The 14,688-nt window shown below is 52.5% G+C and overlaps 6 protein-coding genes across 6 annotated transcripts; 4 read left to right on the forward strand and 2 right to left on the reverse strand.

Annotated features, from left to right (window-relative positions):
* Nucleotides 1–2: 2 nt before the first annotated feature.
* BDQ94DRAFT_178780 (putative nonsense-mediated mRNA decay protein Upf3) lies at nucleotides 3–2,085 on the reverse strand. Its single transcript, XM_026773200.1, has 2 exons — nucleotides 1,662–2,085; nucleotides 3–1,609 (listed from the first exon to the last, which is right to left on the reverse strand). Exons 1-2 carry the CDS (start codon nucleotides 1,910–1,912, stop codon nucleotides 91–93), a joined length of 1,770 nt encoding a protein of 589 aa, XP_026626298.1. The 5' UTR covers nucleotides 1,913–2,085; the 3' UTR covers nucleotides 3–90.
* Nucleotides 2,086–2,201: 116 nt separating this feature from the next.
* On the forward strand, nucleotides 2,202–4,157 carry sitA (TOR signaling pathway phosphatase SitA). Its single transcript, XM_026766343.1, has 4 exons — nucleotides 2,202–2,497; nucleotides 2,559–2,955; nucleotides 3,004–3,335; nucleotides 3,389–4,157. The coding sequence occupies exons 1-4, from the start codon at nucleotides 2,344–2,346 to the stop codon at nucleotides 3,676–3,678; spliced, it is 1,173 nt and encodes a 390-aa protein (XP_026626299.1). The 5' UTR covers nucleotides 2,202–2,343; the 3' UTR covers nucleotides 3,679–4,157.
* A 537-nt stretch (nucleotides 4,158–4,694) lies between these two features.
* Nucleotides 4,695–6,988, forward strand: BDQ94DRAFT_178784 (putative phenol 2-monooxygenase). The gene is made up of 5 exons (XM_026773201.1): nucleotides 4,695–5,235; nucleotides 5,295–6,182; nucleotides 6,235–6,409; nucleotides 6,457–6,573; nucleotides 6,623–6,988. Exons 1-5 carry the CDS (start codon nucleotides 4,717–4,719, stop codon nucleotides 6,730–6,732), a joined length of 1,809 nt encoding a protein of 602 aa, XP_026626300.1. The 5' UTR covers nucleotides 4,695–4,716; the 3' UTR covers nucleotides 6,733–6,988.
* Nucleotides 6,989–7,002: 14 nt separating this feature from the next.
* Nucleotides 7,003–10,036, forward strand: BDQ94DRAFT_178787 (nonribosomal peptide synthetase TdiA; the record flags this gene model as incomplete). The annotated part of the gene is made up of 3 exons (XM_026773202.1): nucleotides 7,003–7,771; nucleotides 7,823–9,035; nucleotides 9,088–10,036. The coding sequence occupies 3 exons, from the start codon at nucleotides 7,003–7,005 to the stop codon at nucleotides 10,001–10,003; spliced, it is 2,898 nt and encodes a 965-aa protein (XP_026626301.1). The 3' UTR covers nucleotides 10,004–10,036.
* An 11-nt stretch (nucleotides 10,037–10,047) lies between these two features.
* Nucleotides 10,048–10,754, reverse strand: BDQ94DRAFT_143904 (NUDIX hydrolase). Its single transcript, XM_026766344.1, has one exon. It carries the CDS (start codon nucleotides 10,706–10,708, stop codon nucleotides 10,070–10,072), a length of 639 nt encoding a protein of 212 aa, XP_026626302.1. The 5' UTR covers nucleotides 10,709–10,754; the 3' UTR covers nucleotides 10,048–10,069.
* A 1,128-nt stretch (nucleotides 10,755–11,882) lies between these two features.
* Nucleotides 11,883–14,564, forward strand: BDQ94DRAFT_170445 (acetyl-CoA synthetase-like protein; the record flags this gene model as incomplete). Its single annotated transcript, XM_026771488.1, has 2 exons — nucleotides 11,883–12,341; nucleotides 12,408–14,564. The coding sequence occupies 2 exons, from the start codon at nucleotides 11,883–11,885 to the stop codon at nucleotides 14,562–14,564; spliced, it is 2,616 nt and encodes an 871-aa protein (XP_026626303.1).
* Between the last annotated feature and the right edge of the window lie 124 nt (nucleotides 14,565–14,688).

The following is a 14,688-nucleotide window of genomic DNA, read 5'->3' on the forward strand; positions in this document are numbered from 1 at the left end:
GTACCATCAAAGTTGGAATCAATTGGGATAGGTGGTTAATCATGGAGGCAGCACTGGTATTATCATCAATACATGTATCATCATAACGGCTCATTTACTATCTGAACTCCCCTTGCTCTCGGGGTGATTCCCATTCGCAGCCCCGGCATTTCCACCACTGTTTCCTCCTCCTCCGCCTCCTCCTCCCTTGGGGGCTCCCTTGCCCTTGGACCCTCGTCCACCGCGTGGTCCGCGAGATGAGTTGCCCCCTGAGCCGCTTTCATTGGACTTATTCCCCCGGCTGTTGTTACCACCACCACCACCACCACCACCACCACCACCACCACCACCGCCGCCGCCGCCGCCTCCCGAGGATGCTTGGGCTTCACTGCGGCCTTTGCCGCGGCCCTTCTCTCCACCGGGGTTGGCCTTTCTCTCTAGCACGACAACTTGACTCTGCGCGACCGAGACAGGACTAGCAGCAATGGCCTTTTGAAGTCCGTCGGGTTCTGCGAAATCAATGTAGCCAAATCCTTTCTTCTTATCAATCTCCACTTTGAGAACCTTTCCGAATGGCGCGAATGCGGCTTCCAGGAGTGGCTCGGTAACGCCCTGAGATGGGTTGGCGTGCTTAAGGAATGCTTGGGTAGCGGTCGCTGCCGGTCCTGCCGATGCTTGCTTCCCCTTCCCAGACTTTCCCGGCTTAGGTGTAGTACTGACTGGAGTGCTTGCTTCGGATGGCTCACTGGGTGGTTGTGTGTTGCTGCCCTTGGACTTGTCCCGAGCCGAGTTCGCCCCCTTGGAAGGTCTGGACGGTGTCTCCTTCTTGCTCGTATCTGGGGTTGCAGTTCCGCTCTGATCAGACTTGGGCGTATCTCCATCGGCGGCTGCAGCTTTGCCACCCCTGCGGCGACCGGACGGAGCAAGCCCCAGGTCGCGCTGGAGGATCTTGGCAGCAGCCGCGACACTTCCACGTTCGCGTTTCCGCTCTGTAGATGTCTGTGGCGTATCCTTGGGTGAGTTTTGCGCTGGAGACGATTTCGCGGCTTGCTTGGCAGCAACATTAGCGGCCTGCTTGTTTGCGGCCTTCACAGCTTCCTTGGTAGCCTTGTCGGACTTGGATTTCTTCTCGGGTTTCTCCGTAGCAGCAGAGTCCTTTGTATCCCTGTCAGGACGTTGTAGCAACTTCTTCGCCTGGATCTTCTCCCCCTTGGAGTCCTTGTCCGACTTGTGTTTAGATTTGCTGGATTCCTTCGCCTTGTTGGCTTTCTTCTCTCTGATGTACTGCACCAAAGGCGTAACAGTCACCGTCTCCTTCTTATCCTCCCCATCAGCGCCAGACTCGACAGGAGCCGGTTTGGTAAGTGGTTGAGTGAGGCTCTCGAGAAAAGCGATGAACTCGGGGTCTTGGTCGATAGTTCCTTGACGGGCGTCTTTGCGCGAACGGTTTCCGGCAATCTTGGCATAAGGTGCGAATTCCAAAGATGGAGGTCCCAGAAGGACAGGATCGGTTGAGGTATTACGGGCGTCCAAAAAGGACGTTTGGCGGACTTTGTTCGAGAGCGGGATGGTGTGATCGCTGGACATGACATGGATATACGCACGCGAAGGCCGAGAAGGTTTGGCTGGACTATACAGCATACTGTTAGCGAAAGTCTTCACAGATTACAATGCTAGCTTACTCTTTAGAGACCTTTCCTGGCTTGTATTGGAACCAGTCGACCTTCCCACCGCCAACCTTCCATTCCGAGCCCAACGCTGTCTCGAATTCCGCTTGTGTTAGTCCGGGTGGTAGACGTCTGACGAGGAGCTTCAATCGAGGCGCAGCTGGCTTTGGAGCCTTCTTTGGCGTCGCAGAGGCATTCTTCTGAGTCGCAGCGGCGGGGATCTGGAGAACGCCTCCTGTAGACTTGCCCGCAGGGATCTGCGTCATGATGGAAATGCTGAAGTGTTGGGACTTCCGCCCCGACTGGAGGATGGGTGTATCGTTGAGGGAACGGGATGAGGGTGTTGCGCTAAAACGACAGATATACTATAAGGCGAAAGAACGCAGAAAGATAGTCACTCCGCAGCCGCAATTACTTGTGCACTGTGCCTGAACGACTGGTGAAGCTGCTATCGTGTAGGAGAATCCGCCCGCACCACGTGACCGATGGCGGGAATTGGCAGTGCATCTTCAGTGACCCAAAGCCAACCTCCCCTGCGGGGAAAGACCGCCGGCGCGCATCCCGCTAAGCAACCCGTGTGCTCTGGCGTATGCGAGCGACTATCCTTTGAAAGACTAGTTCATTCATTACTCTACTCTTATTCTCCCCTTTATTGCACCGTTCTCACTGTGTTCACCCATATCATACCGAGTTCATCATGGTGGATAGTAAGGTCCCCCAGCCGGGACCGGCCAAGTTGAAGCGCAATGCCGGCCCCGACGAGTGGCTGGAGGCCGCAAAGGATTGCAAATACCTCTCGGAGTCCCATATGAAACAGCTTTGTGAGATCGTCAAGGAGTTTATGATGGAAGGTGGGCTTTAGTTCGAGCATGTGGCGACCGACTCACCAGACTGACGGGTCGCATTATCCAGAATCGAACATTCAGCCAGTCTCAACACCCGTGACCATCTGTGGAGATATTCACGGCCAGTTTTACGACTTGTTAGAGCTATTCCGGGTCTCTGGAGGCATGCCCGATGAATCGGACGTCGAGCCGCCTAAAACGTCGCCTTCCGTAATTACCTCGGAGGACATCGAACCCCCTTCCACCATTACCGATCCTAAGCTACGCAAGAAATTGAGAAACTCTGGACACTCGGATGAGTTTGCAGATGACACAGGCTCGAATAGCAGCCAGCGCGCTCGGTCGTCCAGCGCAGGCTCGAATGAGGTTACATTGAATCGAAACTTTGTATTCCTCGGTGACTACGTGGACAGAGGGTACTTCAGTTTGGAGACCCTCACGTTGCTGCTGTGCCTCAAGGCGAAGTGAGTTATACTCATTGGTAGGGGTGAACTGTTCTAACGGTATATTAGGTATCCTGATCGGGTTACGCTGGTACGTGGTAACCACGAGTCTCGCCAGATCACTCAAGTCTACGGTTTCTACGAGGAGTGCTTTCAAAAGTACGGAAATGCCTCCGTATGGAAGGCTTGCTGCCAGGTTTTTGACTTCATGACACTGGGCGCCATCATCGACGGTAGGGTGCTTTGTGTGCATGGTGGACTGAGCCCGGAGATTAGAACACTGGATCAAGTGCGGGTGGTTGCGAGAGCCCAAGAGATTCCGCACGAAGGTGCTTTCTGTGATCTGGTCTGGTCTGACCCCGATGATGTGGAGACATGGGCAGTGAGTCCCAGAGGAGCTGGTGAGTCATTCGTTTACAAGACGAGCGATTTCCCTTTACTGATCACCCTCTAGGTTGGTTGTTTGGAGACAAGGTTGCAGATGAGTTCTGTCATGTCAATGACCTGACCCTAATCGCCCGAGCCCACCAATTGGTCAACGAGGGTTACAAGTACCACTTCGCCAACCAAAACGTGGTCACGGTGTGGAGTGCTCCCAACTACTGCTACCGATGCGGCAACCTCGCCTCCGTATGCGAGATCGACGACGATCTAAAACCGACGTTCAAGCTCTTCAGCGCGGTTAGTGACGATCAACGACATGTGCCGACGTCGCGGCCGGGCCGCAGTGAATACTTCCTGTAAGATATCGCATGGATACGCTTTTTATTCTCTCGTCTGCTTGCATTTCGCAAGACATGAGGCGTTTACTGCACCGGCGCTGGCGTTGGGAGTGGATACAGATGGCGCCTACGCACTGTGGGTGAAGACGGGTTACGAGCATCATATATTACGATTTGGGACACAGTTAATGAGGGTTACCTTTATGCATACTGGTACAGCTTGGTCCAGAGGGTTTGTTTAGTCGAACTATGACGAATCAGATGATTGTTATGAACATTGCATGCTTTGGTGGTTGAAGGTTGTAGATAGCACCATGTGAGGTGTTACACAGTAGCTTTCCATTGTAGCCGAGGGCAGCATTCTCTACACGAGTACATTGGAGGCCATTCCAAAATCTCACCACTGGGTCTGGCAATCAATAACAAACTGCTGTTCCTTGCTTCCAGAGCTACTATGGAAGCCTTGGGACAATCAAAACCCGGACCAAAATCCGATAGAACATATTGTTTCACTTCGTCTACATATGACCAGAGATATATTGGTAATCTAGATTTGATTTAATGACCTAAGTCTTGCACCCGAACTAGAACCCTCCACAATCAAACCGTGCGACTATCTCAAAGCTGCAAGTCTCGGCATCTCAACCGTTCGCGTGCCTTTCCTAGTCAGGACTAGCACCATATACTCCGCCGTCACTCAAGGCATGAGCGTAGAAGTCACATCCTCTGACTCTCTGAGACACCAGCTTGAACGCCGGTATAATGTACTGCCACCACTATCTCGGGACCCCGGATTGCGGAGAAGATGGTCACTGAATACACCGAAGATCATTGGTACAAACGATGACCGAGGCACGGACGCAAATGCCGCGCAGGTGCCGACCCCGGGATCGATTCCGGGGTAGCTCGGAATCAATCCCGGAGGCAGTTGAAGTATGACCAGTCAGGCGCATTCCAGTACATCATATTTATGCGAGGCTTTATCTTCTTCAAGTGTCCATTTCTTTTTCCTTTTTCTTTCTAGATTTTAAGAAGAAACAAAGAACAAAGAAGACACAACATGACACAAAAAGTCGACGTCCTGATCTGTGGCAGCGGCTCCGCGGGGCTCTGCGCAGCCACCTGGCTGGCTCGCTATGGCATTAAGTGCAAAGTACTAGAACGCCGGGATGGGCCCATGACAATGGGCCAAGCAGACGGTGTACAATGCCGCACGGTGGAAATCTTTGAGAGCTTCGGCATCGGCGAGGAGCTATTGCGCGAGTCGTACCATGTGGTGGAGGTCGTGTTTTGGGCCGATGATAGTGGCTCGGGAGTTATACGTCGCACGGGCAAGACGGCAGACACGCAGCCCGGATTGTCTCATCAGCCACATGTCATTCTGAACCAGGCGCGCATCAACGGGCTTCTCATTGAGCTGATGAAGAAATATAACGACCAGGAGATCGATTACGGGTATACTGTCCAGGATGTCCGGGTTGATGAGAGTCAGCTTTCGGCGGGGCCGGAAGCTTATCCGGTTAAAGTCACGGCTGAGAAGGATGGGAAGGTTGAGAGTTTCGAGGCGAAGTATGCTTTGGTATGTTGTTTCTTACAATTTAGGAGGTCATTCTGGTATGTGTTTGCTGACGCTTTCAGGCATGTGATGGCGCACATAGTACGGTGCGCAAAGCGCTTGGATACAATATGATTGGTGATAGCACCGACGCTGTCTGGGGTGTCATGGACATGGTTCCACGAACGGACTTCCCCGATATTCGGAAGAAATCCAGTATCCGGTCCAAGGCAGGCAATATATTGGTTATACCCCGAGAAGGAGACAGCTACAACCTGACCCGATTCTACATTGAGCTGCCGACTGGCACTAAGGCGAAGGATGTCAGATTGGAAGATCTGCAAAACGCCGCAAAGCAAATTTTTAGTCCGTACCAGATTGAATTTGTTGAGACGGTCTGGTGGTCTGCTTACGCCATCGGGCAGCGTCATGCCGACTTCTTCCACAAGGATTACCGCGTCTTTCTTGCGGGGGATGCCTGCCATACGCACTCGCCAAAGGCGGGCCAAGGCATGAACGTCAGCTTGCAAGATGGGTACAATATGGGCTGGAAGCTTGCTTCGGTGCTAAAGGGCTTGGCGCATCCCTCATTGCTGGAGACGTATGTGCTTGAACGGGAGAAGGTGGCTATTGATCTGATTAACTTTGATCGGTATTTCGCCAAGTTGTTCTCCTCTCAGGGGAGTGCAACCCCCAAGGAGTTCCAAGAGGGCTTTATCAAGTCTGGAAAGTATACTGCAGGTTTGACAGCCAAGTACGATGAATCTCCTATTACTTCCGATACGGGCGTGTCGAACGAACTTGCCAAAAACGTCGTGGTGGGAATGAGGTTGCCTAGTGCGCAGGTTGTGCGATTCTGTGACTCCAAACCGCTGCAGCTGGCTGCATCGCTCAAGTCCGATTGTCGCTGGAGGGTGATTGCATTTTCAGGGGATCTCACCGTGTCACAGAATATGGCCGCATTGCAAGCTGTACGTTAGGGATTATCCTAGTGAGGATGAAGAAAATACTGACCGAGTACAGATTGGAGAATATCTCGGCTCCGATGACAGTCCTCTGCAGAGATTCCGTTTGAGAAGTGGCGAGCCCGACAGCCTTATCGAGCCAATCCTTGTTGCACATGGTGAGCGACATGGCTTCGAGCTGGAGCAGATCCCGCAGAGCTTCTATCCATTCACAGGGAAAAACCATATCAGAGGTGAGTTTACTGGCTTCAGAAAAAAGAGTCATCTAACAAGGATGTAGACCTTCACAAGATATTCTTTGATGATGAGAGCTACAACAAGGGTCATGGACATCTTTACGAGCACCTCGGTATCAGCCCTGACAAGGGTGCTATTGTCATCGTGCGTCCGGATCAATGTAAGCCTCCGTCGTCACTGGCCTTAGATGATCTACTGACAAACTTTAGACGTATCTGCTGTGTTCAGTCTGGATGAGTATAGACGAATCGGCCAGTTCTTTGAGGGATTTATGATCCCGCAGGAGAGGCCGGAGTCATTGACGGGAAGCAAGCTGTAGCCGCTGTACGCCGACCGCGCGTGCTTTTCCAGTTGAGAATGCTTGAGCCTCATATTCGGCATTCTTATCGTGTTGAATGCGACACAGAAGGAAATACACGCAAGGGTAACCAGTCACCAAGCGGGGCTGGGTCAATCAAGCTTACATGAATGGCACGAATGCTTGTTGTCGGATAGTTATTTAAAGCAGCATGGCGACACATCGAAATCTGTACAGCATAGACAGCTTCTAAATCTCGTATCATTCAATTTCAACCTACTGCAAAGCAAGATGGCTCCTCACGTTATCGAGGGCAATGGCCAGGCAATTGAGCCAACATCCAAGTCAATCTCTGCGAAGGATGTCCCAGTAACCACTCTCGAGTCTCCAAGCACAGTACAGAACCTAGCTCAGCTCCTAGCCAAAGCAGCCGCTTCTACAGCCGGGCTCACCTTCTACACCCCGGGAGCAAAAGTATCCTGTGTTTCGTACGCCGAGCTTCAGAGCAGAGCCACGGAGAAAGCTCGGCTTTTGAGTCGAATCGATGGCATCTCCGCGTCTTCCATCATCCTCCTGCACTTTGAGAACCATCATGACACGATTCTATGGTTCTGGGCTGCCACATTGACAGGCTTGCTTCCTGCCATTTCAACCCCATTCGTGCATGATCCCGCGCAGCGCATGAAGCATCTGTGTCATCTTAAGACTCTTCTGCAGGAACCCGTCGTCCTCACCACAGAGCGGCTTGTCCCGGATTTCCTGGACACGGATGAGCTTCGTGTGCTTCCGGTCGAGGTGCTAGACAAGGCTGCTAATTCGGATGGTCTAGCTGACCGTCTGCCACTCTGCGGAGCTGAGAAGCAAGCACAAGACCCAGCGGTTCTCATGCTGACGTCTGGAAGTACTGGGAGCGCCAAGGCAGTTCCACTCCGCCATGGCCAGCTTCTCACGGCATTGCAAGGCAAGATAGTCCACCATGGAACTGAGCCCGGTGATGTATTTCTCACCTGGGTTGGATTAGACCATGTTGCTAGTCTTTGTGAGATTCATCTGCATGCAAGTACGTGATCATTCTCCTTCTATGAAATTACACCGACTAACAAATCCACAGTGAGTCTGGGCGCCGACCAAGTGCTCATTCCAGCCTCAGAGCTGCTGCGCGATCCAAGACGCTTCATCCAGCTGCTCGACTCCCACAAGATTGCCTACACATTTGCGCCAAACTTCTTCTTGACGCAGGTGCGGGACGCTCTCGCCGCCAACCCATCCCTCCAAGCAGATTTGGCTCATCTCAAGAGCATAAACTCTGGCGGCGAGGCCAACGTCGTCGCCACAATCGACGGATTGACTCGAGAACTGCGTCGCTTTAATATCCAGCGCGAGGTAATTAGTCCTGGCTTTGGAATGACAGAGACATGTGCCGGATGCGTGCACGCGCGGGCATCACCGTCCTACGATCTATCCAAGGGCCTCGAGTTCGCCTGTCTCGGACCATGTACTCCCGGCATCAAGATGCGCGTGATGCGTCCCACGGCTAAAGATGAACCCGCTGCACCTGGTGAAGTTGGCGAGCTTCAGCTGTCCGGGCCTGCTGTGTTCACCGGATACTTTAACAACCCGGAGGCCACAGCTGCCGCGTTCACGGAGGACGGATGGTTCATCACGGGCGATCTCGCCTGGCTAGATGACTCGGGGTATTTGAACCTGGCGGGACGGACTAGAGACACTATCATCGTGAACGGAGTCAAATGGAGTGCCACGGAGATCGAAGTGGCTATCGAAGAAGAGAACATTCCTGGGGTCGTGCCCTCGTATACCGTGGCCTTTCCTTGCCGTGCTCCGGGCTCTGCTAGCGAGGATATTGCTGTTGTCTACTCCCCTGCCTATGCTGCTGACGACTCCGCCGCGCGTTTCGAGACTGCCACGGCCATCGCAAAGACCGTCGCACTCCTAACGGGGCGAAAACCTGCCCATTTGATTCCGCTGCCGGCGGAGATGCTGGACAAGTCCTCTCTTGGGAAGATCTCGCGGACCAAGGTGCGGACCGCTTTCGAAAAGGGAGAGTATGCATCTTTCGAGGAGGAAGACTCCAAGATTGTCCAGAAGTATCGCGAGTCCACGCAGCGACCCGCCCAAACAGAGACCGAGAAACGAGTGCAAAGCACCATAGCAGGACTACTTAAGATCCCCATCGAAGACATCAACGTGGACATGTCAATCTTCGATCTCGGAATCACCTCGTTCAACCTGATTCTCCTCAAAGCGATGATTCAAGAAGCCGTCGACGCACCCCTAGAGATTCCCATGTCTGTTCTAATGACCAAGTAAGCCCCCTCCCTATACTGCTAATCATCCACACTAACCAGCAACACCCAGTCCCACAACATCCGCCATCTCCGCCTCCATCGACAAACTCCTCTCCCAACCACCAACCTACAACCCCATCGTGCCCCTGCAACCCCACGGCACCAAAATCCCCCTCTTCCTCATCCACCCCGGCAGCGGAGACATTCTCGTCTTCATCGCTTTAGCAGCCCAATTCCCCACTCGACCCGTCTATGCCCTCCGCACCCGCGGCTACAATAACGAACGCTTCTTCCACTCCATCCAAGAAACCGCCGACACCTACGCCCACTACATCCGGCAGACCCAGCCTGAGGGCCCCTACGCCATAGCAGGCTACTCGCTCGGCTCGACTCTCGCCTTCGAAGTGGGAAAGGTCCTCGAGTCCCAGGGCCAAGAAGTCCGTTTCTTAGCAAGTATCGACTACCCGCCGCATATCCGGCAGTACGTGCGCGGACAGAACTGGATTGATGTGTTGCTTCATATAGCCTTCTTCCTGGAACTTATTGATTTAGAAGTGATGGGTGAGGCTGGAGTCTACCTCCATGGTCTGGAAAAACACAAAGGAGGGGAGGGGGTATCTCGCTACGATGCCCTCGTTCACGTTCTAAGTATCTCAGATAAGGAGAGAGTGCGTGCACTAGCTCTCAATCCCGAGAGATTAGAACGGATCACGGACATCGGAGAGAACTTCCGGGTCCATGGCGAGACGTATGAGCCACAAGGAACAGTGAAGACATTAGATGTATTTGTGGCGGATCCGCCGAGTTACGCGGCATTGGATAGACAAGATTGGGAGGAGAATAAGCTAGGGGCGTGGAGGGAGTTTGCACGCACTGAAGTCGGGTTTTACAATTGTCCCGGGATTCATGCTACCATGTTGAATCCGGTGCATGTGCCGGAGTTTGTGAGGGGGTTTAAGTTGGCGATGAAGAGGAGGGGGGTGTAGTCCCCCTTCCGGAGGGATTGATAGTCTACTATCTAGGAGATAGTGGAGGGTAGTATAGCTAAACATTCAACATGTATCTTCTGATGGAGTATACCATTCTCGATACACCTCAAAAGCCCTCAATAAATTCCTCCCCTGATCACCGATAAACTTCATTCTTCCTTCCCCATCAGTGGCACTTCCAGTGACAGCAGCCCTAACTTCATCCTCATCCGCCCAGCGGAACGCACAATGCTCCTCCGGATTCAACTTCACTGAATTAGTCTCCTCGACCTCCACCAAAAACCCCCACTTGATCACCTTCTTCTCTCCCTGACCCCCCGGAAGTGCCTTCCTCCACTCATCAACAGCAACCAAATCCACAACCTTGGTTACCCGTAGCCCTGTTTCCTCGGCTGTCTCGCGACATAGTGCCGAGAGGAGGGTGTCGTCGAGAGAGGGGTCCGCTCCTCCTCCCGTGGATTCCCAGTGCAGGGGGTAGCTGTCTGTTGGGGAGCGGTGAAGGAGGAGAAGGAGTGGTTTTGATGTTGGATTAGAAATGTTTTGCTGGAGTTGGGGTTTGGTGGTGAAGATATAGGCGCCCACGCCAAAGTCCGTGTAGGTGGGGTAGTGGGTGGTGGGGAGGGAGGAGAGGGGGGAAAGAAGGAAGGGGTGTTTGGATAAGAGGTGAGGGGATATTTCTATTTCAGTGTTGTTGTTGTTCATGGTTGTTGTTGGTGTGGTTATTGGGTAGTTGGCGATGAGGCGTGGAATCTGAGGGAGTGAAGAAGTTGTTTGTTCAAGTTGTTGTGGGGCAGAAGAGGGTGGGGGCAAATATGGACAAGAAGTACACACGCTAAGTGGAGAGCACAGCATCACTAAGTACGTACTAGACTACCAACGAAGAAGTTGTTTGTGGATACTACTAGTAGTTCCAAGTGATCTTTGATGATGTGTTAGTGCTGTGGGTATTGTTTGTCTCCCTGACTGTGTTGAGACCTCTTTAGCAGCTTGTATCTGAGCTTCTTACTGTCAGCTAAATTCATACCAATGATCCACACTCAAGTCTTCTGTGAATGTATATCGGTGCCGTCGTATGATATGTCTCTGTTATCAGTTAATTTGATACTAATGTGTATCACAAAGTCTTCTATTATTGTTAACATCATTTTAGAGTACTCTAGTAGATTATTTGGGTATACAATATAAGATCTGTGGATCTTCAGAATGTATCACTCAAAGATACTCTATATATTACTAATATCAAGTTTAACTCTACCACTCATGTCTTGCTCCCGGGAACTCATCTCTTCTATGCTGATTCAGTAAGACCGGACTCAGATTATACTTCTGGACTGGCTGTTTCACGTGATGTTATCCTGACCGGTGATATCGCTATAACTTGAGTGCATGATGGAAGATCGTGTCTGAAATCTACTTCCAATAAACACTACTATAGAAAAGGTACACATCTTTCAGAAACCGCTCTTAGTGCACTTGAGAATTGAATTGCTCCAATTACTGCAAAAGATCCAACTCTACACAATTGCATCCGTTACGCATCCACCCCCCCTCTCCCCCTCTCCTCTCTCTCTATATAGATCTGTAGTTGTCATATTGTTTCAAATACATGGCATAGCCAACAGCATATACATACCATCAAGTAACGCTGCAATATGCTCAGCATGCACCCCCGCGCGTTCCGCCTTCCCCCTAACTGCATGCAAGGAGATCAGGCAGGGGGGAATAAGAGCAGACAATGCTTGATTCCCTCCGTGGATGGCGCCACAACACAAGGGATTCCCTCCGTTCCTCTTTCCATTTGCTGCTCTATTACTTTTCGTACTATTACTTTATTATTATATGTCAGCAGAATCGGCATCCGAAATAATCAATCGAAATGGTGGGTAAGGTTGCGACCACGCCATGTCGATTTCCAAGCCTCTCTCCCCATACCTCTTCCCAGCGAATTCGGGACGAGGATGCGGTGCATACCATTGAGATCCCCCAAGAAGACAACAGTATCTCTCAATGGGGCTCTGATCTGGGACCAAGGCTTCGCGTTATCTGGGCCATTATTCTCTCTGTATTTGTCTACGATGACAGCGTGGTGATGGCCTACGAAGAATGTACTGATTCTCGGAACTCGACATATCTCTTGCAGCATTGCTCTTTCGTCTACAGTACCACAATTGACCGTGAAGATGACCTGAACGCACTAGTCGAACTGGGGCATCTTTTGGAGAATGATCATCTTGGCCACCGAGTCTATAACACGGGAGTACTACTGCTCGACGGAAGGAGTGGGAGGAATGATCTGGGGCCCAAGCATGGTTCTTCGCCAACAGACGCCGAGAGAGTGAGTAAGGCCAAGCTCCAGACCCAAAATAGTAACTACCATGCTCATAACTACCTCCCACTCTAGTGTGATCTTATCCTTGGTGCGAGCCGGGACCCCGCAGGACTGCGTATCTTCCTACGCTTTCGCACCGCATACATCTCGGAAACAATGGCCGGTCATATCGTCGATGCTATCCAGGAGATCCTGTCTTCTGTCTGTCACAGCTGGAAGGGCAAGGTCAAAGACCTGTATCTCCTCTCCCGAGCCAGTCGCGAGCAAATTCTATCCTGGAACACCCAGTCGCTGGAAGTGAGCCAGCAATGCCTCCCGGACCTGATTGACCGCGCCAGTAGCCAGTATCCCGACGCCATTGCCTGCTGCAGTATCAACGAGCAGTTCACCTACCGCGAGCTTTACCAATTCTCCACGACCTTGTCGGCCTATCTCCTCGCCGCGGGCGTGCGTCCCCACACCTACGTCGGACTGATTCTCGACAAGACCATCTGGTCCGTGGTCATCATGCTGGCCGTGCTGCGGACGGGGGCGGCCTGCATGCCCCTGGATGGGGCATTACCTCCAGCCCAGGCCTCAACCATGCTCTGTGAGGCCAGTACATCCGTCATCCTCACCACCTCCTTGTCCTCCAAACTCGCACCACACTGGGCAGGTTCAGTGCCCCAGATGCTGGAGATCTCGGGAAAACTGATCCAGCAGTTGCCGATGAAGGGACTACCAGCGTCATCCACACATATATCCCCGTCGCAACCGGCATTTCTCATGTACACGTCAGGCAGCACCGGAGCCCCCAAGGGCGTGATACAGCCACACCAAGACGTAGTGACGTGCGTGCAACAGATGGCTCAAGCGTTGAAGCTACACTCCGGCACTCGATTCCTCCAATTCGCCGCATTCAGCTTCGACCTCAGCTGCGTGGAGACCTTGTGCACCTTATCCCGCGGCGGGTGTGTCTGCATGCCGGGGAACGACGACCGGCTGCATCGACTCGCTGAGACGGGCACAGCGCTACGCATCAACACGGCGTTTCTCACCGCCGCTGTGCTAGCCCAGGTACACCCTGATGAGATGCCCACTCTGAAATCCCTCACCGTAGGCGGGGACGTTCTGACCGCAGAGCAAGTGGCCCTGTGGGCACCCCGACTCGACCACCTAAACGTCAGCTACGGCACCACCGAAGGTATCATGTTCGACACGTTGCACGCGGACCTCAAGCCCCTATCTGACCCTCGGAACATCGGTCGATCATTTGGCCCACGTACCTGGATCGTCGACCCAGCAGACCACCACCGGCTGTTACCCATCGGTGCCGTCGGCGAACTAGTCGTACAAGGCGGGCGTCTATCTCAGGGCTATCTCCAGAAACCAGAGAAAACCGCCGCAGTCTTCATTGACGCTCCTGCCTGGGCTCCAACAACCTCGCGGTGCTATAAAACCGGTGACCTAGCCCGGTACCTCCCGGATGGCTCACTCTATCTGCTAGGCCGCAAGGACCGACAAGTCAAACTCCGCGGCCAGCGGGTGGAGCTGGACGATCTGGAAGCTCGTCTGAAGCAGGCTGTGAACCTACCGGGAGGACTGGTCGTAGCCGATGTGATTGTATTGCCTGACCAAACGAAGCAGCTCGTGGGCTTTGTCTACGATGACCTGCTCACCAAATCGTCTGGTGACGGTGATGCGCTCTTTGGACGTCCCACAGCGGATTTCCAGGCTCTCATGCGCAAGCTGGTCCAGCAGCTTAAGCAATCGCTTTCTTGGCTCTTCATCCCGACTTTCATGTTTCCACTCCTGTGCATGCCGAAAACGCGTACTGGCAAGATCGATCGCACACGGCTTCGACAAGCTGCGGCTGGGCTATCGCAGCAGGCTCGTCTGGCGTATGCGGTCCCGTTGAATGACGGGGAAGTTGATGAGGACTGCGCACTTGTGGCGGGAGCGTCCAAGAGGCAGATAGATCTGGTTTGCAAATGGTATGCGGAGAGTTTGGGCGTTGGCCTTGATTTTGTTATACCGAAGAGCAACTTCTTTCATCTCGGAGGTGACTCAATTAAAGCCATGCGGATCACGCGACTTGCGAAAGATGACGGCTATGAAGTTACTTTCCGCGACATCTTTAATCATCCTCAGCCGGTGAGACTTGCTGCTAATGTATTGATATCGAGTTCGGGAACTGGTGGTGAGATTATGACGGAAGCAACAGCTGTCCCTCGAGAATGTAGTGGTTAGGCATGATTGATTCTTTTATAGCTTCGTTATTTTATACCATTGATTGTTTCAATAACATTAAACAAAACTAATATACAATTTTGCTGCTACTAGTATGAACCTGGTAGCTAGTGTGGGGACGCTG

Source organism: Aspergillus welwitschiae, assembly GCF_003344945.1.
Source record: "Aspergillus welwitschiae strain CBS 139.54b unplaced genomic scaffold BDQ94scaffold_16, whole genome shotgun sequence".
Classification (NCBI taxonomy): Eukaryota; Fungi; Ascomycota; class Eurotiomycetes; order Eurotiales; family Aspergillaceae; genus Aspergillus; species Aspergillus welwitschiae.